Genomic DNA, 25,567 nt, shown 5'->3' on the forward strand with positions numbered 1-25,567 from the left:
AAATTAAATTAAATGGGTATAATTCTCATTTTGAAGCTTATGAAGTAGATAAGAATGAACATATATATTTTTGAGTCCAGTATTTATTCAATTAAATGACTTTAATAGACCACCAATAAATTTAATTAACTCTCCCATGGGCGATAAACTATTCAGAATAAAAGAATATTTTGTTTAATTCTATACAAATGTAATATATTTTAATATCTACTCAGTTTTTAAAATTAATTTTAATTTGTCTATGTGTATGTCTCTTATTACCTAGTTTTTAAATAGTAATTATTAATTTGTTAGTATTATATGATATTATAATATATACTAGGTATAAAATATATGTATGATAAAATTTAAGTTTATACTTAGGTACCTGAGTATATTATACATTTAAGAATGAATAGAAAACTTAATCTTTTTGAAAATCTCAACGACACTATCTGAATCAGTTACAAATGAAGACACAGTAAATACTTCAATATTTCAAAGTGACACCAGAGATTTATTCAACATGCAAGTCAGTAGGTATTTATAAAATATTTTATTTTATTTAATTTTAATATTTTTATTAATTATTTAATAAGTCTACAAACATATTAATTCAACTATAGGATGAAGAATCTCATGAATTTGAATACATAGATATTCCAACTATACCGGGTTACAATTATCCAATAGATGATGATAAAGTGCAATCAATTACTGACTTACTTAATGAATGGGGATTGAGCTGTCTACGCAAAACATGCCTAAGTAAATTTAACATAGTTGGTAAATATATAATAGTTTTATTAATTTGTAAACTGAATTATTTTAATTTTTCATTTAGCTCAACTTGTGGATATGATTACTTTATCAAGAATGAATAGAAAAGAACTGATGAAGTTAACAAAAAAATTTCCTTTGGGCATTCAAGTAACATTCAGATATAATGTGGAAAAATGGCAAAAACAAAATAATTCAAATGAATCAAACATAAATATAGCTTCTAATCCTGTTTCACTACCTTCTTGTTCAAAAGAGATCTTAACATCAGATGTACTGTCAGGCTTTGAGTTATTTTACGTCTTAAAATGCACATCAGGTGGTATGACAACTGAATATTACAAATCTCATAACAGCTTGAATGATAACATTAGGACTTTACTGGTTGAATTGATTATTCGACATTTAATATCCAACAAAATAGTTATGTCTGTGGCGCTTGCTGAAAATATTGCAAACCGAATTCAAAGAATATTTCCATCTGAACTAAAGGTTTGAATGTTTGATATTATTTAATACCTATTTTAAAAATAATTATATATTAATGTATTAATTGGAACACAGTAAATACCTATTAATACTCAGAGTAGATTTATATGTAGGTACTAGTACCATTGTACCAAAAATACATAAAAAATATAAATTACTTATATGAGGCAATTAAAATAAAATTATAAGTAGGCAGGCACATACAGATTCATACAGTATCTACTATTGTTTATACAATTATTGAATTATAATAATAATATTTTACATAGTAACTTGTTGACTGTTTAAGTAATCTCCCATTTAGTTTACAACTTGATAAATTATACTATTTTATAGGACAATCATTTTATGAAAGATCAACCTAGGCAACCTAAAGGCAAGATTTACTGCAAATATTTTAATACAATACGAACATTAAAGACAAGTGGGTTGATAACTAAAAAGACCAATGACAGAAATGTTCGAATCCTCAAATATTAAACTTTTTAGTCGGTTGGATAGTAATAATAAATTATGGTAAGTTTATTAAACCAAATTACTATTTTTTAATTTTTTTAGTTACCTATTTATAATAAAATGTATTACTAATTTATTACAGAACCAGAAGAAGATATAAATTTAGTTTTAAACCAAATTAGACATGACAACTGCAGTTTACCAGAACTAGAACGTCATTGGAGTGCAACAGTTAATTATAGATTAAATACAATTAAAAATGCCACGTCAACTCAAGAAATATTTAAAGAATGGCCAAGCTATATGATACCAATGGGATATAAATTAGTATGTAAAAATATATTTAATATTGGATTACATTTATATTATATTGTGGTACTTTACCAATAATAGTTAATAAATTTAAACAACAAATCATTACTATTATTATTATATGACATTAAAATGAATTATGTAATAATATAAGTAATCTATTTAGTATATTTTGGTTAATACTTTTATTAATTAGGTATATTATTTCTTGATATATATATTAATATTTAAGTACTAAATAGACTCAATTATCAACTGATTTAACCTAACATCATTTAATAAAGTATAAATCATACACTAGGTATCTTTCATCTTTCCTGATTATTTTTAGATTGATATTGACTTTAAAGCATTATATCCAAATTGTTTTAATGTTCTTGGAAATTATGAATTAAAATTGGAAAAGATATTTGGTGCTCTGATGACCAAAATCAAGGATTACAATTCTCGGAACATGTTAAAAAGTCTTACAGATATTGAAAACCCAAATGAAAGTAAATCATTAATTTATTATTATATACATTTTATGAATAAAATTATCGTCAATAACAAATTTTTTTCAGATGTTAAACAAGCTGTTACATTTTACTTATTACACTCTATGTTTGTTCCTACATCGAAGAAAGTTACAATCGACGACAGAGGAAAAAAAAATATAGTAAAATTTTCAATAAAAGATTCACAAAATACCTTCATGGTATTTTGCAGCACAGTAACAATGGTCGAAGAGTATATAACTAATCGTAATCAACTTAAATTGCCGATTCAGCCCTTTATTATAATTGTTGGTATCCCACTAGAACCAAGAGAAATAATTGTTTATTTTGATTTAATTAAATTTAAAGTTTTTACTGTCATAAGAGCAATAGATCTATGCTTTAAAATATTTCAACTATTTAATTTGGAATATCCAATTCAATCAGGTGCAGTTTGGCATTTTATTCAAAAATACTTGTACTCAATTAAAACAAAATTTGATAAATCTTACCCTAATTTAAACCAAATAATTTATGACTTAGAAAATAGTGTATAATGAACAAAATAATGTAGTACATTTAAACAAACTAGGTTTTCTTTATAATTGTTTTTACTATAATATTAAAAAGCCACTTACTAATTTGTCTAATTTAAGAGTGTAATATTTGTAAATGAATATACCTTTTCTTTATATTTATTTATATATTATCAATCTATATTTATCTGTATATAATACAACCTACTGTTATACTAATATTATATTTATACTTATAAGTACAAGTACAGTTGTACTTAATAATAATATATTGAATATAAGTAATACTTACTGACTCATGTACAATTCTAATTTATGCCTATATATTTGTATTTATATTTATATTAAGTTATATTACTTATAATACTTATATTTTTAAACTTTAAACTATAATAAATAATTAATTGAACTATATTATCATGGAATGCATTTTTAATTCATGCAAATATATTTATGTGTAAATGTAGTTTTATCCCCACAACAAACCGTTACTATATATATATATATATAAATGGCATATTAAAAGGTAGTCTTGTTGGTAACACAATATGTATTATCCATACAATAATATTAAAATGTTGGTATCAATAAATCTATTTTATCAAGTTGATAAAAAAAAAAATTGTATGGTAACAAATTATTTCATCATTCAAAAAGACAATTTTTATTGACTTAACAAAAATAATGATCCTACTGATAAAATATTCTATGGTGTGCTAATAACATTTTATTGGAATAATCAAATATTAAGCTAGGCGCAACAAAAGTGTATTATCAATATCATAATCACGGCTATAGATAATATGGTTGCCAATCGAATCTCAAAAAGTGTCGACTGAAATGAATCTCTACTTATCAATATTAAACAGCTGGAAATTCAAGCACTAGCCCTTATATGTTCTAGTGACTACTAATGCAATTATTATTCAATGAAAATATTTAATTTTTCCCGCCCTTTCAATATTGAACTCCTAATAATTATTAATTTATAATTATTTATTATGATTTATTAGTTATTACCACTATCTTTAATCATGTGCTTTGCCTATGAAAGCTATGATTGTTTTGCAAAAACTATCAAATGTATTATTTATATTATTAATAATAAATGTATTAATTTGTACCTAATATTCTAGTGTTTTTATTTTTATTTTAACATGTTCTGTTGCGTACCAAATTGTCTTTTTCGTGACAAATATTAAAACAAAGTCGTTTTTACATTCCTAAAGACCTTTCATTAAGATATGAATGGGAGAAAGCTTTAAAAATTAATTTTCAGAATAATAATTCTAGAGTTTGTCGTCAACACTTTAGAGACAGTGACATAGTTGATTCATGGGTTTTTGGAACAGGGGATAGTAAATATACAGTGCGTATTTAATTATTTCTTTTAAAACCAGTAATATAGGTATACTTAAAGAAGTATATATTTCTAGGTGTGCTTAAAAGTACCCAAATTGCGTAATGGAGCCATTCCTATACCAGTACCTGATAGTCCTGATAATTTAATATCTTCTATAAACAGTATAAACATAGATCACTGTTATGCAGCAAAAAAACCACAAGAAAATAATTTTGCTGAGACAACTCATGATATCGGTATAATAAATAATTTAAAAAGAAATGTACCTTTATTTAATATAGAATCAATACCTAAAAGATTAAAGGTACTGTTACTACTATACAAAGTATATAATGATTTAATTCGTATTATTTTTCTTAACTTACGTTTTTATTTCTGATTAAAAGGTAGAACAAAAAATAACATTATTAAATTTAAATATACCAACAAAATGGTTTTGTGACATTGATGAGACTTTAATAATAAATAATCAAAAACAGATTATAATTTCATTTCACAAGTTAGGATCTTATACAAAAAATGTTACACAAATGCGATGCATTGAAAAACAACTTATTTTAAACGAAGGTTAATTTTATATAAAATATATTATGAACAAATTGAAATAAGAATTAATGTTATTTTATATTTATAGAGTCAGACATATTTCTATATACTTTTGACGAAAAAATTGAGTTATCAGATATTGAGGTAAATTCAAATATTAACATTGACATTCATACTGAAATAGAGAAGATAATTAAAATATTTGATACAATTAGCTTATGTAAAGGTGCAGTGCCATCAAATAAATATAGAGATGTGAAATTATCCACAATTCCAATAGAAAGATGTGGGATGTGGTGGCATTCAAAGTGTATTACAGTACTTCCTAAAGATGACAGCAGTAATAGGTTAATATAAAATTGTGTTTCATTGAGCATGAAATAAATTTGAAAATATAAATCAACTGTAATTATTTTCAGTGATACTTGTATCTGGTGTAAACGTTTGTGGTACATTGTAAAGAATAAGAAGTTGCGTCAAAGGAATAACCAATCTATCAGAACATTTTTTTCTCCAACTAAAAAAAAAACCATTAGTAAAATAAGAAAGGCAAAAAATACAATCATAAAGAAATTTTCTAGAGCTCATTTAAAAATTACCTGTTTACAAAACCATTTAAAAAATATTAAAGATAAAATGAAGAAAATAACTCACTGTAATCTAGATAAAGTATTACAAAATTCTGATATTCCCAACTGTCAATCTGAATTAATCCACGAAATATTTAAAGCTGCTAAAATGAAAAACCCTAAAAACAGAAAATATAGTGAAAATTGGCTATTACTTTGTATGCTATTCCAAATAAGGTATAATTTAAGAAATTGTATTATTATAATAATGCTTTAATATTAACTATGCTTTTAATTTCAGATCCCCTAGTGGTTATAAGTTTTTAAGAGACCAAAATATTTTGCCCCTGCCCTGTGTAAATACAATCAGAAAACATTTACTTGCTGTAGAAATTGGGTGTGGGTTTGATAATTTTTTTTTTAAGCTTCTGAAAAAGAAATTTGATTTAAAATCAGAACAACAGAAACAAGGAGTAATAGTACTCGATGAGATTTTTTTTAAGAGAAAATATATGTGTAAATAGTCCAACTTTAACATATATGGGACTGGAAGATTTCGGAGAAGAATTGAATAATACTAATAGTTCACAAAAGGCCAATCACGCTTTAGTCTTCATGTGGCAAAGTTTAGCTGATAATTTTGATCAGCCAATTGCCGTTTTCGCATCACATGGAACTGTTAAAGGTTAATACTATAAAATATCTAAAAAAAATTAATAACTTTAAAAAATAATATGTACTTAACAGGAGTAGATTTAGCAAAACTCGTAATAAGAGCTATTTTACTTATGGAAAATGCCGGTGGTCAAGTAGTTGGTCTTACATCAGATGGTGCAACAACTAATAGGACAATGTGGAATTTACTAGGGGTAAATAAAATATATTCTATAATAGGTTTAATGATTAATATTACCAAATTATGTATTATTTTGCATGTATATTATTTTATTTATAAAATTAGATATGTCCAAATTCAGAAAATTTTAAAAATTATTTTGAAAATCCATACGACAGCAGTAGGAAGGTGTTTGTATTTTCAGATACACCTCACCTTTTAAAGACAATACGTAACCGTTTGTATGAAAAAAAACAATTATTAGTAAGTTCTAAATTCTTAAGTAAATTAAATGTAGTACAAACTTGGACTTATGTCTTCTTTAACACGTTCGCGGTCAGTTACTGCTATACCAGTAATTTCATTTTTTTTCAATTTTTATGTAATTGGTCACTACTGTTATAACAGTAATTTACAAAACTAACGAAATTGGACATTACTGCTCATACAGTACTGTTTTTAATGATATTATACGAAACTAGAAATAAGACTGACCCATTACGTATACTTATATATTTGCGCACGTAACATTATCACACAATAATATTATTCCAAATGTGACATGTTCTATTTTTACACTTTCTGGTGGAATTTTCGTTTTTATGTTGATATGGATGTTGTTTGCTTTGTAATTATATGATATTATGAACAATAATATTATTATTAAAACGTTTATACGGAAAACGATTATAGAATAACAATTTAGTCGTGTTTTAGACGCAAGACAAAGCGTACGTCATTATTTTCGTGTTAATGATTTACTGTGTGATAATTAAAAATGGCTAATAATTCTAAAAAAGCTATTGAAGAGTTTTTAGATGAAAGTTTTGAAGATGAATCAGACATATCGAATATGTATGATTCTGATGCCGACCCGGAATATCGACCAGGTGAGAATAATACTAATATTAATTTTCACAAAGCTTACAATTAACAAGTGCAGACGATCCATCAGCCGATGAATCGTTTTCCGAAAGCTCAAGTGATAGCAGCGATGATGAACCTGTTGATAATAGTAATTTATGGGTGAACAATTATTTAGACATTCCAGACTTTGGTTTTAATAGTGATTCGATAGGAATAAAACTAGAAATTAATGAAAGTGCTCGTAATAATCCAATTGAAATTTTTAAACAAATTTGGACCGACGAAATAACTGAAATATTTGTATCTTCTATTAATAAATATGGTGAAAATATGAGTCTCCAATGTCGTCCTCACAATAAAGGAAGTAGATCTACGCATTTTAAGTCAACAACCTCTGAAGAAGTACAACATTTTTTGGCAGTGTGTTTGCTTGGAGGTTCCATCAAATTTTCGGTTGTTAGAGACATGTTCTCTAATAACCCATTATATTATCATCCTATTGCTGGTCACATTATGTCAGGACGGAGATTTGAGAAATTATGTAGATGTTTTAGTGTAGAATATGCAAATGATACGAATCCATTGGTAGGCCCCATGAAAAAACTTTATCCAGTATTTGACATGTTAATTCAAAACTTTCAAAAGTCATATTTTCCCGATGAAAATCTATCATTGGATGAGTCATTGTATTACATCGCATCGAGGTAGATTGGTATGGCGTCAATATATAAAAGGAAAAAAAGCTAAATATGGTATAAAATTCTATGAACTATGTACTCATGATGGTTACGTTTTGAATGTCGATATGTACAAAGGCAAACAAACATCGTCAGCAGTTGAGGAGGGAGTATCAAAAGTTGACAATATCGTCTTAACCCTTATGAAACCGTTTTTAAATAAAGGGCATAGCCTTTACATGGACAATTTTTATAATAGTGTAACTTTATCAAATATTTTATTAGAAAAAAAACCCACACAACTGGTACTCTGAGGTCCAATCGCAGAGGAAACCCAAAGGAAGTAACCACTAAAAAATTGAAACGTGTGATCATATTTGGAGACGCAACAAAAATGTTTACGTATCCAAATGGAAAGACAAACGCGATGTTTTATGTTTAACTACTAAAAATCATCCAAAAATTATACCATCAAAAAACAAATACGGCATACTCAAAAATAAACCAGCAGAAATAGTGGACTATAACAACTGCATGAGTGGCATTGACCGCAGTGATCAAATGGTCAGCTATTACTCGTCTCCGAGAAAATCGGCAAGATGGTATAAGAAAGTATTGTACCATATGTTAGACATTACTACATGGAATTCATATTTTATTTACAAAAAACATTTTAATACAAATTTAAGCTTTAAGCAATTTCGTGATCAGCTAATTAAAAATTTGATAGGACTTCCAATGCAAACTACAGCAACAGATCTATTAAAATTAAAAAAACAAAAATTCAAGCACCTGAAAACAATCACTATGCAGAAAAAATTCTCATACCACAAATATAAAAGACACACATACTTTAAAAATTGCATTCAGTGTTACAAAACTAAAATACGAAAACAAACATCATTTCAATGTAAAGTCTGTGGTAAACCTCTTTGTCCTGGGAGATGTTTTGAAGAATGGCATAATTTAATCAAAGAAATAAATATTTGTTTAAATTCACTTATGATATTATCAATTTTATTATATTTACTTATATTATGTTTTAAATTAATTTGTATCATGAATCAAGTGAAATCATGCAATAAAAATGTTTTTCTCTTTATATTTCTAAAGTTTGGTATTGATTTTTAAAATAAAACTCAAGTTCAGTTATTATTTTATGGTTTTGAATTTATTTTATACTATACTGTTATAACAGTAATGACCAATTACTAAAAAACAAAATATGCAGCAGGTCAATACTTCTATAGCAGTACTAAAATATTACTGCTATAGCAGTAATAAAAAAGTGCTTTTCTGAAGTAGATACATAAATTATATCAAAAAGTGAGGTGTCCGTGAACGTGTTAACTATAGGTACATCCTTCAAAAACTCCAATAAAATGGGAGCACTACCAGAATGTTTATAAAATAGAAGCTAATTCCCTTACAAAAGCCTGCCCAAAAATTAATAAAAATCACTTTGAACTTAATAACTTATCAAGATGAAAGTTAAGTATGCAGCACAGGTGGGTAAATTAAATTATATTTAAGCAAAACAATACTTTTTTTTTCAAGTTAGAAATCTATAAAATACTTTAATCAAAATAATAATATAGTTTTTTAGTTGTTTAGTATGTCAATGGCCTCTGCTATTGAATTTTATAAAAAAAAGAATGTTGGTAATTTCATTGATATGATGAAACAGTCAAATTACTGTTTTCATAAATAATATGTTTGATTCACTAAACAGGAAATATCCAGCAGAAGGAATCAAGAAAAATAGCAATGATATAGAGGTTCTTATAATGAATGTTTGTGATTCGTGATTTGTGTCCTTTGCTAAAATATATGTTTCGAATTTGGCTTTTACATGTTATAGTTTTTGTAATTTATGTTACATGTGATGCATGGTGTATAAATAATGTATGTTGATAAATATATGTATATATGTAATAAGACAACTAAACTAGAAAAATACTTAATTATACAAATTTCTTTAGACAATATTCCAATGATTACTATTGCGGACTTGAAAGAAATAATCAATGATTCAACAAATACACCAGCTAGAATAAATAAAATTGAAAAATTAAAACTAAAAATAAACACTATTGTCGAAAACGGATGTTGGGAAGCTGATGACATCTTTTTAGAACACAATTATTCAGACTCCACTGTTTTTGATTGTTTAGTGTATTATCTTGCTGGGTATTTTTTATAACTAATTTACGTAGATAGTTTTTAACAAATCAAGTTTCAATCTATTATTTTTATAATTAATACATATTTATAGGTATATATCAAAACGTTTAGTAGCCCAGAGTAAATGTGAATTATGTAAAACACATTTAAAGAATTTAAATACCTCTCAAACTGGGCCTGAAGCTGATCTCGTTAATATAAAAAATAGAGGCTACCTGACACATCCAAACAATAACATTTTTAAAATATTCAAATTATTAGAGTTATCATTTGCTAAATTTGCTAATACTCCTAATGTTTTTGAAGATGCTTTTGAACATTTTTTAAGTCAAAATGTAACTTTCGATTTTCCATGCACTGAACATCGAACAGATATATTAATGGATATGTATTCATATTACCTGATCATGAGAATGCGTCAACACAGCTATCAACAGAACCAAAATAACAAAAAAATTAATAAAACAAAAAAAAAAAACTATCAAAATTGCTTAGAAGTTAATAAATAGTATTATATAACACTGTTATGTACTTACTTTTTTTTATTTTAGGTGGGTATTCTTAATATAAAATATGCTAATATGTAAATATTTTTTAAGCATTTTATTATTTATATTAATTTCTTTATAAAGTAGTATATTATTTATTAAGTTCATTTTAGTTTATTCAATACCTATCTAGAATTGAATGATCCTAGACCCTAGTTCCAACCACGGCTATAAATAATTATCCAATAAGCACTCCCGTCTACCGCCCGCTAACTGCTACATATAAAATTGTAGTTGCGTATATTGTCACTATCACGGGCAAGCGCTAGTGCTTGAATTTCCAGCTGTTTAATCCTGATAAGCAAAGATTCATATTGGTAGACACTTTTCAAGTATGAGAATCTCGGGTCGACCGGCAACCATATTATCTATAGCCGTGATCATAATATAATTTTTATCATAATGATAAACATTTTATCATTTATACAAATTAACAATTTAGTTTTATTAATTGAACAAAATTCTTTATCGGCTGTATAGTGACAATACATTAGTTGATTAAAACTAGATTTTTATCAATTTTACCAAGGTTTTTTTTTCAGTGTAATAGTGATTTTATTCTATTCAATAAAATAATTTATTGATTTAAATATAACAATTTGTTACCTATATAAATTATTATCAGTCTAATAATTAAAATGAATATTATTCATAATTTACTAATATATATATACCTATATATAGTATATACTCGTGTTTTAAGGATATAAATAACATTTATTCATATAAAGTACATAATCATAAAAAATATATAAACAAATAAAATATATACATATAATAATAATACATAAGTGATTATTAAACAAAATAATTTTAATTTTATATTAATATGCGATATAACAATACATAGGTAATAAAGATGAAGAATATGAAATAGAAATGCTATATAATATTATAATACATGTTAATATTCTAATTATATTTTATAGTAAAATAATTGTGTTAATAGTTTTAGATTTTGAACGGAGTTATGAATGTATTGATTTTACAATGATGTATGTTTTTTTTTGGTGTCTTTCGCCAGGTATTTGGACATTTTCCCCCGTGAATTTTAGCTGTAGGTACATGTAAATTTCCCCTCTGAATCAATATATATCTTTTTTACACATAATAATATATAGACCAACAATATTTCGGAAGGGTGGAATTATAAATTTGCAACACTAGTGCGCATTAATCATCCAAATATTTGGCTATTTATTGAAGCTCTACAGCAGATGAGCAACTTTAGTGCACCAAAAAAAATTTAAATTATAGAGCAGGAAGTTTTCGTAATACTTTGGATAATGAAGTAATGAATAATGATTAAATTAAAAAAGTTATGTGAACTACGTTTTTCAAATAAGTAATGATATTTACCATTTTTAATTTTTATATTAAAAAGAAGACTTATCGCGACCCATCGGTTGAAGATCACTGCTCTACATTATAGTAGAGTGAAATTATTATATGAGGAGTTTAGGGGCTAAGACATTTTTAGTCTATTATTTTTAATATAAGTTGATTTCAAAATAACCAATATTATGTTTAGATTCTTGCAAAATTAAAATTATGTTCAATTAAAAAATCTTTATAATACTTTTTAGATTTTGCTTGTGTTTAAATAATTTGTTGGTAGGTAGGTACTTATATTATCGTACGCCAAAAACACGAGAATTTAATAATTTTTGTATTAATAAATAATACACCTAACTTAAAAAATTCAATAATTGAATAATCAATATATTTTATTATTAATTTATTCAAATTTTTTAAAAAAATAAACAATAATCATTACAACTAAATATTTTCTAGTATCTATCATACCTAAAAACATAGACTTCATTAGTTATTAAAACAGCTATTTTAAAATTTGTATAAAACAGTTAAATATTTTTATTTATATTTATAAAATAACTATGTTACTACGTTATATTATATGAGAAATTAAATATTATTATATTTATTAAAACAGTGATTTTGATACATGTATTTTAATTCCATGTTCTTGAATAAACTCTAACAAATGTAAGTGCCGTGTTTAAAACCATTTTAGATACCTAATTCGACAACTCGTTGGATTTTATTAAGTTATCACTATAACTACAAGTCTACAACTAGTACTTAGCCTGTAACAGTAATATAAATATTAATTTGTAGTCATTGTCATTGAGCATAGTCGCATAGATGATAAATAAATATTTTATATTATAGACGTAAAACCACAGAATAGATGAAAGCAGAATGGACACTCTTTTAAAATTTACATGGGGTCTTATGGGAGTACGATAGTTTTGAGCTGAATGACACTCAGTGTTACCACCAATACAAGGAAAAACAAAAATTGTACATAATCCATTGTACCATACAAAAATTTCATCTCGGTGGTTGATTTGAACTCTAAATGTATTATAGCGTGTATAAATGTATATATAATATATGTAATATGTATGTTTATATGTAATAAATACATAGAGATAGAAGAGTCGCCTAATTTGAAACATTTATGACATTTTGTAATTCTTTTGCTAATTTTTCTGTTAGATTTTCATGAAACTGTATTACCACAGAATAGATGACAAAGATACCTAGCCATCTAAGCTACAATTTTACAGAACATTTTTTTAAAATTTGTAATTTTTATTCTGAAATATTTTAACTTAAGTAAAACTCATTAAGTGGTCCAATATAGGCAACTGGTATCTTAAAATGAACTAACTACCTGTACCTTTTATAAAAACAATCAAAATAATAACTTATTAAAATTTTCTTTTCAGTCCACAAACCAATAGGACCATTACTGTAAACAGATTAATATCACAATGTTATTAATTAAATGCTGTTAGCAAATTAAAAGTCCAAACTTAACTTTTTTAAAATATAACATTAAAATATAATCAAAGAGATTATTCATTTATCATTAAAGAGATAACTTTTTGATTTTTTTTTTTTTTTTACAGTCGTAAAACCGGATTAATCAACATTATAAATTGTACTTGCATTTATTTTATTTTCATTGTTTTTTCTTTATTAAAATTATGAACCAATGAAAATTTTTCAGCAATGTCAAAAGCTAATTTTCTTTTATCAATTATTGTAAAACCGAACAAAAAATAAAAATAAAATATTTCAATATTTACACAATATTTAATTTATTTTATTTAATACATAGAGTAAATCAACATAAATGAAAACATACAAAAATTATTAAAAAAATTATATACATTATACATTATTATATTTAAACAATTTACAAATGAGTTAGAATAGTTAATTTCCTATTCTTCATTTTTTTTCAGACATTAAATTTCTATTTAAAAATTTGATAGCTGTAAATATTCTAAACCTTGTAAACAAATTAATTAAAAACAATTTATCGAAAAACTCACAAGGGTGGTTAAAAGGTACATTGCAAAAATAATTTTTTAATTCGGCCCCAACTCCATCTACAATAGCAATTGTAGGAAAGTTATTAATTAAAATATTCTCTAACTCATTAATATAATTGTAAAAAGTTTCATGCGGCATCATTAAATTCCCAATTGTTGAATGGTCACTAGTGGGGCATGCTTTATAGAATGATAAAAGAAATGAATGATCCAACTGTTTTTGAGAATGTGCATACTGCATAGTCAATACAAATCTGGCAAGTATGTTTCTCAATACATTTTTTCATAAGATACCCTGACACTTATGTTAATGTATTTTGTTCAGGAAGATTTAAAAGTCTATAATCAACTGTCCCTACACTTATGCCTTTAAACTTGAAATGTTCGGTTTTTGGTTTTTCCAGAAAAATTGTTTTTTCTGATGTGGGTTCTATCGAACTTAGTATTTCATCAAAATCTTTTATACAATTAGCACCGGGGGAATGTTGAAAATAACTTAGGTACAAAATTTTTTTAAATGCCCAAATAAATTGGATTGGTGTTGGGTTAAAAGAATTGCCTTGTTGCTGACGAAACGTGCAAAAAAGGTTCTCTAAGCAGTCTTGATTAAGTCTGTTTGTATAGAGGACAAATTTTTGGGATTTAGTTGGATTTAATAATGTCCACAAAAATTGCAGCCCTGAAATTGAGATTAACCAACCATTGATAAAATTCATTCTATTTGTTTCATCAGAACCTTTGAATTTATTTATCACTTTTAAAGATCTAAATATATCTGCCATTTTATTTAAATGTGCAATTTGTAATTCAGTGTGTTTAAAAGGACGGTTGTACTGTTTTCTATTTGGAATTTTTGATGAGTTAAATATGTCAAATAGTTTGTCCATATCACTGATAAAATCGATCGTAAATTGTGCAGAAGGCGGTAATATTTTGGAAATTAAAACTAATGACATCCCAGCAGCAACAGTATTACTAAAAACTTGTGTAGCTAAATAGACTCTCGTTTTCTTAAATGGACCCGGGTAAATATGATCATATGTCAATTTGGGAGCCAAACGTAGATTGCACTCTGAATCATAATTGTAAAAATATATTAAATGGTCTTTAGTAATAATATTATTATTAATATGAAAGTCGTGTTTAAACAACATGTTTCGAGTAGATTTTATCAGATGAGGCGGGTTAAAAATGTAAGCAATTTGTACTGAATCTACTTCAAAATATGGTTTGCTAGTAGATACATACAGATTTTTTGCAAACTGAGAAAAATTTGAGCCTTGATCTGTAATGAATACTTTGATGTTTAATTAAATTTTTTGTAAGCGGGAAATAGTTGAAAAAACAACATCTTTTTAATCATTACCGGGGCAGCTATTAAAGATAAGAAAATATGAAATTGGCTGTTTCCAGTTATGATTTATGCCTCTAAGCATAAGTACGAGAGCATACTTAACAGGTTCATACTTTTTGCATTTATTTGTCTCATGAAACCCAACTATTTTGTCTTTGTGGACTTTATAAAATAGATGAGTTTTAAGAGACATTTCATCTGCGCAAAGGACACAATCAAGAGCATCAGGTAATAAGCTATTAATTTTATATGATAATAAATTAAATGAAAATCATTGAGTCCCGGTGTTATTTCATACCTACTAGTGACTTTTCTCAACTTTCGGCATGAGGGAAGGTAGAGGGCTTTTTGCATATTTCTGTACAATTTTGCACTTATAAAAAAAATACTAAGAGCTAATTGTTTAATATCATTAGAATATCTATACCCTTTTGATTTTCTGTTTTTGTTGTCTATTTGTGATTTTACTATCAGACGTACAGCCGGTGAGCAGTATTTCTCAACGACTTTTAGACACGTCATGATAGAATAATTTTCGGCTAGCTCTGGATTATAACTCAGTACAGACTCTAATTCTTTTCTCCTTTTCGTTTCTGCAAGAGTTGTTTTCTGAGTTTCATTTTCCTCGGAGTTCGATCTGTTAGAGATGCTGGAGTAGACGTCAATACATCCGACATGGAAATTGTCGACAAGGCAGATGATGTATCTTCAATAAAAATTAAATAATACAATTTATAAATATATTATATAATAATATAATTATTTTAAAAATGATTTTATAAAAACATACCAGGTGTTGAACATGACAGCAAGCTGCAATCTTCCACTGCTAAATAGTCATCATTGGCAACATTTTCAACAGCCTGTTTCTCTATTGTACTTTCAAACAATGTCGGTACAGCATCAGGTTTAAGGCGGTTCTATTGTTCATTTCGAAACATACAGTTTTCAAAGTGCATTGAACACAACCGATAATTTTTATTTAAAATTGAAGCATCAATTTTTTTTAGATGTGACAATCCACTGTTGTAAATCCAAACTTCACATCTATACAATTAAAAATTAATTTAATATTTATATTTATTGAAAATTTTTTTTACAAATGCTAAATAAATTAATGGTAGTTTAGTTCCCACGTGATTCTCCCCCCCCCAAAAAAAAATGTGTTTTAAAGCACTGAATACTAGTCAAATTCAAAAATTCTCGCAAATAATTATTTTAGAAGTTAAGAGTTATAAATACCTTAATACATTAAGTTTTTTACCCTGTGACCTAATTGAGCTTTTGCATAGTAAATCAAAGGACATTTTCGATTTGCGGAGCGGAGCGACGGCGACGAATGCCGATACACGTGTAGTCACATTTTTGGTTTAAATTTTTTGAGTTTTTAAACAGTAAGTACGAAAATTAAAATATTTTTGCATATTTCTATCCATCATAAAAAACATATAATTTTAAAAAAAATCAAAATTTAGTTTTTATTTAATTGTTTTATAGTTTCTTTAGTATAACTTTTTAAGTAAAAACATGCGATAATTTTCAAAGTTACACTTTTGTATTCTATACGTTGACCACCACATGGCAGTTGGCGGTCATTCAATAGGAATTTGTTATAAATAGGGCAGTGAAGTTATTGTATTAAAAAACATAATAAATTGATTGCATTATTGCATTAAAATATATTGAAAATTGCAGTTGTAATTTTTGAAAATTACATTAAAAAAATCGCGTATAAAATTAAATTAAGAACAAATATACAGTATAATCATTAATCATTATTCATTATGTAGGTATTTACTATTTAGGTATAATTTAATTAATAAAATAAAATATTACAATACATAAAAAAATTAAGAACAAATATTGCTTACATTATTGCATTGCATGACAAAAGATTTTTTCACCGTTGTGCGAACGGTTTTACCCGAAAAACATACCTACATGTAAAAATTTAACGCGCTATAGGTACGTTATTGTAAAAAAATGATGAAAAATAGTTAAAATTGCACTTAAAGAAAAATAATGGCCAAAATTGCATTTATTGCAATAAAAATGTTTTTTGTTTAAACTCATAGTTAACTGAAACATATTTTAAGCTCACTTAGCAATAAATATAAGCATCTACAAAAAATATGCAAATGCAACAACTTCACTGCCCTAGTTATAAACCTAGTATATTTTTCAATGTCTTCCATACTTGTAAGTATACCAAATATTTAAAATAAAATATATTATATAAAAAAATTGTAATGATTCCCGCTACGCCACGGTCCTTATTTTAGTGCATTATTGTAGCGCCATAGAAAAGTTAACAATATTAAACCAAATTCATTTGTGGTCGCCGGCAGTCACGTGACATGGTAGTAATGATGAACCATGAGCGCCGTCGGTCACAAATTTATAAAATTTGAGAATTGGCGTGTTAAAACACATATTTTGGGGAAAAAAATTGCATACTGTAACGTGCCACGTACAATCAGTTGAATGATGTCGATTTGGAAAGGTTTTGTGAAATAATTGAACTCTCGAAATTATTTTAAGTGTTTTTTATTTAAAATTATTCTAAGTCCAATTAATTAATTTAATAAAACTTGTGAAAAATATTCTAAGTCCAGGAGACATAAAATATTAAACTGGGTGACGTGAAGGTGCTTGCGCTAACTCTGGTGGATCACGTCTGAATTGTGCCTAATCTGGGCCCCCTTATATATCGTCCAGGGACTCCCGCGGTACCTTCAGGTCCCTGTTGGTCATCTGCACCTGCATCCGCTTCTTCCCACGCTTTGCGTTATCTGAACGATGTTGTGCGTCAATTATGTATCTATAATATTCTACCGGGTGGGTAATTACGCACCTAGTATATTCTACCGGGTGGGTAATTACGCATCCACTTATTTCACCAAATAGCAATCATATAGCCATTATTTCTAGCGGGTAGAAAGCATACGTGTGATGATACCTTTTGATTAGTTATCTTTTACCTTTCATTTTAGGTCCCAAATTGTTGGTCTATACTCGATCATTACTTGCTTAACTACTCACCCTTAGCATAATTATAGGGATGTTTGTTATGCCCCCTAGCGTTGTGGTTATTGTCGGCTACAGAATGTAATTTATATATTATATTTAATATAAGTATCAGAGCACGTTGCAATACGAACTAAACTGCATTTGTTCCAAATTAATATAAAAATGACTTACCTTAAAGCATCCTTTGGAAAAGAAAAGTGACTCAATAATGCCGGATCTACTTCCAAACATTTACAATTTTTTATTGAACATTTGACTATTTTACTTTTTTTTGTTAAAAAGTAGTCCATTGTAATTAAAAATAAAAACTGGCTAGTGACAAAGATTCAAAATGTAAAAACTGTTCTTACAACAAAGGTTAAATGAACGCAATGTACATGAAGTGCGGACAAGTCACAATTCAGAAATGACTCACTGACTAAGTGAGTAATGAGTAATGACATCGTAACCTAACGCATGTCGTGTAGGCGGTTTGTTTACGAACTTCGTGTTTGTTGAACATTATGACCTTATGCAAAGAAAGGGAAATAAATATTTTTTTCTTACGTGGCAGCACTGAGCGACTTAAGCTTGTTATCAGCCAAGACTGAGAGTGTCCATTCTGCTTTCATCTATTCTGTGGTAAAACATTGAGAACAAAAACAATTTATCAATATTTTACAATATTATTGAAATTAATATTCATATATATTCATCAAACTTTATAGATGTTATTATGTCAACAAAAACTTAAAAATTTAAAATACGTTTTTTTAACTTAATTAAACTTAACTGTTTCATCAAGAAAAACATTTTGTACGAGAATCGAAAGTTTGGTACAATATTTCGATCATAGAGTCTGGCAACACTGCAAGTAAGTGTATTTTATCATATTAATCAGTCAAAGGACCATAGAACTATGCAAAGAACAGATTTCTGTATCTATTATCTAATAATATATATATATATATTAATAGGTTAATGGTTCAAATACTAAACAGCTGTTGGCGGGATATTTGAAAACAAATATCTTTGCTTACCGCTTTACCGCCTTTTTTTATCACAAGTCTATAATCTATATGTAAAATATTCAATTATATTTATCATCAATTATATTTTATTTTATTATTACCAGCGAATGTCGATGTTCACGTTTTATATAATTAAAATATATACATTACATTTGAAATATGTGAGCTTTTGGTGTGTAAACGTAACCTAAAATATCAGATTTTGAGATTACAACTTCACCTAAGCAGAGTCACCAACCACATAATACAAATTCATTTGGCCTTGGCCCTCAAACATATTTAACATTAGATACATAAACCTAAGTACTTACAAACAACTTAACAACTTAAAGTTCCATTGAGGTGAGTAAAATACCAATTTAAGAATTATTTCTAATGCTCATCTTATTATGTAATAACTTGACTTAATATTAATATTAATTGTAATTAAAGTTAACAATTTGATTGTAGGAGGTACTAGGAGTACTAGGGTTGAATATTCAAATTTAATATATATAAGGAACAATGTTAAAAGATATTTTATGAAGTTACATAGGTACATTATTTCAAGTTATTTATTAATTTTTTTTATTGATCCATTATAAAATTATGTGCTAATCCTCTTAAGTACTCGGTGGCTTGACGGTTTCTATAATTTTGTACCAGGTGCAAAATGCGGTTTCCAGCATCAACAAATTTCCTTTTTGAAGGAGGTGGTTGATTACCTGCCACAAGAAATTCATAATAGATATCTCTCTCTGCTTGCACCTTTCTGAGTTCTATTATGAATTTCCAAATTGTAGGATTGGACATGCTGAGCTGTGCTTGGAGTCTCCTATGAGATGCTTCATCAATATTATTCGTTTTCTGTTACCACAGATGACCAATTCAAAAACATAAAAAATAATAATAATTAACAACAATGATTTGTAAGTACTTAAAATTATTTATAATTTAAAATGTATCTCTATTAATATGTTCATAGTGAGTTAAATATATTTAATAACATAGAGTATAGAAAAGTAAAATAAATAATAATACTCGTCCTGTATAAATTAGTATTCGTTATTAACTAAAGTAGAGTTATTAATTATGTTTTAATTTTTAATGAATAATTTATTGGATGTCATAAACTTGTATTAAAATAATATGAATTTAAATATTACATAATATATTATATATGTAACTATTATCTATTAATTTATATCATTATAATTATTATAGGTACCTAGTTAACTAATTAAAGAAAAATAATTTTGTTGTGATTATTTTTAGATTATGTGGGTTATTGATTTTTTTTACTTGATATTAAACATAGACAACTAAACTAAGAAGTACATGAAATAAAAGAACTTTAATACTCATGATTTGTTTACATTATTAAAAAAAAGAAAGGATTCGAATATGTAACATACCATTTGTTCTGCTAAGACTCGATTATATAGATTCCAAGTAGGAATAGGAAAAGCTGGTATTCTTCTAACACCTTCCCTTCTCAGCATTCCAATATAATACGATTCTAGCTAATCGAGGATTGGCTGTAATTATGGAAATACTGCTTCTATTTCTATACTTAGAATTTCAAAATAAGCAGCTACATCTTCTGGCGGGAAAAATACCAATGCCGTTATCATTCGAGCATATTAATTGAAATCGGGATTATTTCTGTAGTCTCTAAATGGAGTAATATTAAAACATATCAATTTAGGTATTGTATATTAAATTATTAAGCATATCTTATTTTCATATTTAATTATTCAAAAGTGGTTTATGTATTAATTCAGAGGCATATTTAGACATTTTTTTGTGAGCAGCTGAGGTATATTTAATTACCTATATAGAACTTCTACTATTTACATATGATAGGACATAATAAGCAGACTTAATAAATATTTCTTGGATTTCCTGGGGGGGGGGGCTGAAACCCACCAGCCCCCCATAAATACACCCCTGTATTAACTTGGTGGGTATTAAAACAAGAACCAACATTTCATTTGTTTTTTAATACATATATATTATGTAATAATATAATATATATTTTATTTATTTAACTTATTAAATTTCAATTCTATTATTTTATGAATCAAATTTTATGATTTAAAAGCATTGTTCTTACTTATATTTACCAAATAATTTAAGCCCTAACATTTATTTATCATAATATTCTATTCCATTTAAATTAACTAATAATTTAACTTACGCCATTAATCCTACAGCTCCAACTTGTTTTTTCATGTTCTGTAGGAGATGAAAAAAACATCCTCGGATTTAAATTTCAGGAAACTCGGTCCTGAACGTGTTATGGATAGCAATCTTAAAATCTACAGAAATGCTTCCGGCAATTATCCCTGGAGCTAGATTTTTAATTTCTATTAAAAGTCTATTGTATGTTGCCTGGTTTTTATTTGGCATATATACATGGATGAATACCACCGTTGCAAGTACGTAGTATTACAAATACTTGTGTAAAAAGAATTGGGGCGATCTTGAATTTTCCGTCCACAAACCACTCATTGCTTGTCGCAAGTATCTAATCCTCGGCGCCGTCGCTACGCTCCGCACAAATCGAAAATATCCCTCGACTTGCTATGCAACGCCACCTCAAGTAAGTCACAGGATAATCAGGTGGCGTTGCATAGCAAGTCGAGGGATATTTTCGATTTGTGCGGAGCGTAGCGACGGCGCCGAGTGCCGAAACACGCATGTGTAGTCATTGGTAGTGAATAAACGGAAAAGGTCCCAATAATTTTATGAATTTTTAATTTAAAAATTATTTGAAAATTTTAGAGATTTTAACATATTTCGTAAACATTTGAACTTAAAATGCTTATTAAAAAAAATTGTGACTAACGATTGTTGATTTTTTTTTACTACGATAAGTACAACTTATAATAAACCTTCTATTAAATTTTAAAGGGTTTTTTTGAATGCTAATATTTTTTGTTCGAGCACGGACGCGACGTATTTTATCACAGCGCCGTGTCGGACGGGGAAGCTTCGCGATAAAGTTGCTTTCCCCCCCCCCCCCCCTTGCCATCCATCACTGGATTGCTGGCCTTTGGCTACCTATCGCGGGCCAAAGCCGTTTGTGTCTTCGCCAAGCGGTCGAGCTTGACGCATCGTCGCGTCCGCTCGCCGCCTTGCGCTGTGTTCGCACCTGCAAACCGCGTGGGCAGACTGCGGACACTTGTTTTGTCTACCTCGCGATCGTCGAGTACGCGCTGTGACTGTTGTCACCAGAGGTGCGCCCTAACCTCGTATATTGCCGGATGTACCATTGTGGGTACGGGTCCAGCGTTTTAATGTCCAGGAGTCACACGAGTCGCGCAGTGCAGCTTCACGGGTGTATCAGTCCGCACGTTCATGGCCGTGTTCTTTTGAGGTGCCGTTATTATTGTATTATATTTTTAATTATATTAATTTTTTGTCATACTATTATATATACCATTGCGGGGACGCCCGTATCATAACGGTTATTAGTGTAAATATTATACTTCAGTTATTATCATTATTATTGTAATATATATTGGGTACTCTTCCCTATTCCCTTCACCCCGCGAGTCGTTGCCGCCAACCGCAGTATTCGTAGGAGCGGCTTCGGCGCAAACATTTTTTTATCGGCATTTCAAATAAAAAGACTTAGAAAAATTGAAAATTTAATCGTAAATAAATAACGCTAATATAAAGACTTGATGAAAATTTCAAGTATTTACAATTATTCGTTTTTGAGTTACTGCAAAACAAAAAAATCGATTTTGTCGAAAAACTAATTATGCGTAAAATTTTCCATTTTTCCATTAATTTTTAGAGTTTTTCGTGACGCTTTTGAAAACTACTGGACATTTTGAATCACCAAAGTATAATTAAGATTCATTTTAATTTTTAATTTTCTGTTGAAGTAGTATATAGTTATTTCTATACATAATTTATGGTATCGAGTGATATTGAGTAGGTCAATTTCGTTACTACAAGATCATAGGTTAGAAATATGGTTAGGTGTTAAGTTAAAATTCAATGATTAATCATTGTATACAAAAACCATTCTTTTTTTTTCAACTCATTAATATTCACGGTAACGGTATGTAAGTAAGTAGGTAGAATTAATATTTGAAACTAGCAACTGCTCATCAATTTTGCACGTTGATTTAGTTTTTTATTACTAGTACTGGTAATATATATTACATATATAATATATATTGCAGAGATTCCATATTAATACTCGTATAATACAAATACAAATCTCGTGTATGTAGCGTACACATTTAGATATACCTAATGAATTTGAATACAGACAGTGGGTTAATTATAAGGGTACCTATATAACGTTGTTGGTGATTCATTCAGAAATAACTATAAATTAACAGGTAATCGTAGTATTAGTATATTTCTGCTAAATTATTGTAAAAAACAAAATTTTTGAAGAAAAAATTGGAGAACTATCAAAATCAACAGATGTAAAAAGTAGTGGTTTCAAGCCTCAATGTCATGTAGGTATCACTTAGTATTTTTCAGATGGACCACTGTTATAAATCTGACAGTGAATAAACGGCGGACAAACGATGGCGGTGAAAAAAACGGCGGCTAAATAAACGGCAGCGAAATAAACGGTGGCGAAATAAACGGCGGCGAAACGGTAGTAGCGAATAGTATGACGGCAAAACGAACTAGACCCGCATAACTATAGTCGGGTGAATGAAAAGTGGCCGCTGGCAATATGATAGGAACCTTTTTTTTTCGATAAGCCATGGGTTCTGATGCTTCAAAGTGAATCACGCAAATCACGATTGATAACAACATTGCATTATGATTAATAATTCAAAATGCGCTCGCTTTTTTCAATAATTTTGCGGTACAATACGAACCAATAGTCTGATAACGAATATGTGATAAGTAGAGTTAGGATGTTGATGACCTAAAAAACACACAAAAATGCCCTAAAAAAAATGCAAAAAAGCCCTAAAAAAAGTGCGAAAATGCCCTAAAAACTTCAAAAAAATGACCTTAAAAATTATCTAAAATACTAATTAAGTAAGTGAAAAAACTTATTTATAAATAATAATTTTTATTAGAGATATGGATATAAATAAATTTCAATATTAAAAATAAATTAAAAAGTAAAATATAAATAAAAAAAAATTATATTAAAAATATTTTCATTATTAGTGTTGGGATGTTGATGTTATAATAATATTCATATTGCATTGTTGCATTGTACAATTAATATGTGTCTGATGTTATCAAACAAAAGATGACGACGTCGATCAGTTAATAAATTTTTGTATGATGAAAAACTTCTTTCAACATCAACGGACGTTATGGGTGCATACTTGAAGTAGGTCATGTCATCAGTAGGTAAATCTTCTGGAATATCTTCTCCTCTTGCGCTTTTTCCATCTAGCATTGCTAGATGTTAGTTACAATTTTAAATCCATTATTCTTTAAAATGATATTCTCCATTTTGGTTGCTATTGTTTGTCCGATTTTATTTGGAGCTTTTTGGATTAAAGACTCAATTTTTTTTATGCATTTAGTTGACTCTGATAATAACATCCCAGACGTCTCTAACTGAGTTATTTCCGAAGGTATAAATCCAAAGTTAGATTTTTAATAAATTAAATTTGTTTCCAAACTTGAGTTTAACACTTGTTCTATTGCGTCTTTAATTGCGACTGAATCATTTTTGTCTAATTCCAGAATCACTTTTTTTATATCAGATAAATGCTCACAATAATAATTTGCTGCATTTATCCATGTTCCCCAGCGCGTGAGTACGGGTTCAGGTGGCAAAGGAATTCCGGGAGCAATAGTTTTAAAAATTTCTACTCGATATGGCGCTCTCAGAAATACTTTTTTAACATTTGATATAAGTTTATTTATATCTTGAAAATTTGTCCTAATTTCTTCAGTCACTCTATGAACCGCATGTGCCATGCAAGTTACGTGTATCATTTTGGAATATAGGCAGTGGCGCCGAATGCAATTGAAACTGGCAGTTCAAATAATTTGCTTGACCCACCCACTCTTTCCAAATTACCACCTATCGATAAGTTGTTTTTTTTTTTTTAAAGAATAGCTATAAATAAATACACCATTTAAAATAAAAAAATCAGTATCAATAATAACTGTTCATATTATTGTAAATGGATTTTGAAAATAGACTGTTTTGAGCAGATTTGTATATATATTAAAATAAACACTGTTTAATATAC

The 25,567-nt window shown here is 27.8% G+C and overlaps 2 protein-coding genes and 2 pseudogenes across 2 annotated transcripts in view; all 4 read left to right on the forward strand.

The window, feature by feature from the left end:
* The window catches only part of LOC126551608 (uncharacterized), a 231,092-nt gene that overhangs the window by 165,320 nt on the left and 40,205 nt on the right, over positions 1-25,567 (forward strand). The window lies entirely within an intron of this gene.
* Positions 391-5,294, forward strand: LOC126552536 (uncharacterized; annotated as a pseudogene).
* On the forward strand, positions 5,674-9,392 carry LOC126551604 (uncharacterized; annotated as a pseudogene).
* Positions 9,383-10,790, forward strand: LOC126552537 (uncharacterized). Its single transcript, XM_050207257.1, has 4 exons — positions 9,383-9,393; positions 9,618-9,678; positions 9,825-10,075; positions 10,161-10,790. Exons 1-4 carry the CDS (start codon positions 9,383-9,385, stop codon positions 10,576-10,578), a joined length of 741 nt encoding a protein of 246 aa, XP_050063214.1. The 3' UTR covers positions 10,579-10,790.

The sequence above is a fragment of the Aphis gossypii genome, chromosome X (genome assembly GCF_020184175.1).
Source record: "Aphis gossypii isolate Hap1 chromosome X, ASM2018417v2, whole genome shotgun sequence".
Lineage (NCBI taxonomy): Eukaryota > Metazoa > Arthropoda > Insecta > Hemiptera > Aphididae > Aphis > Aphis gossypii.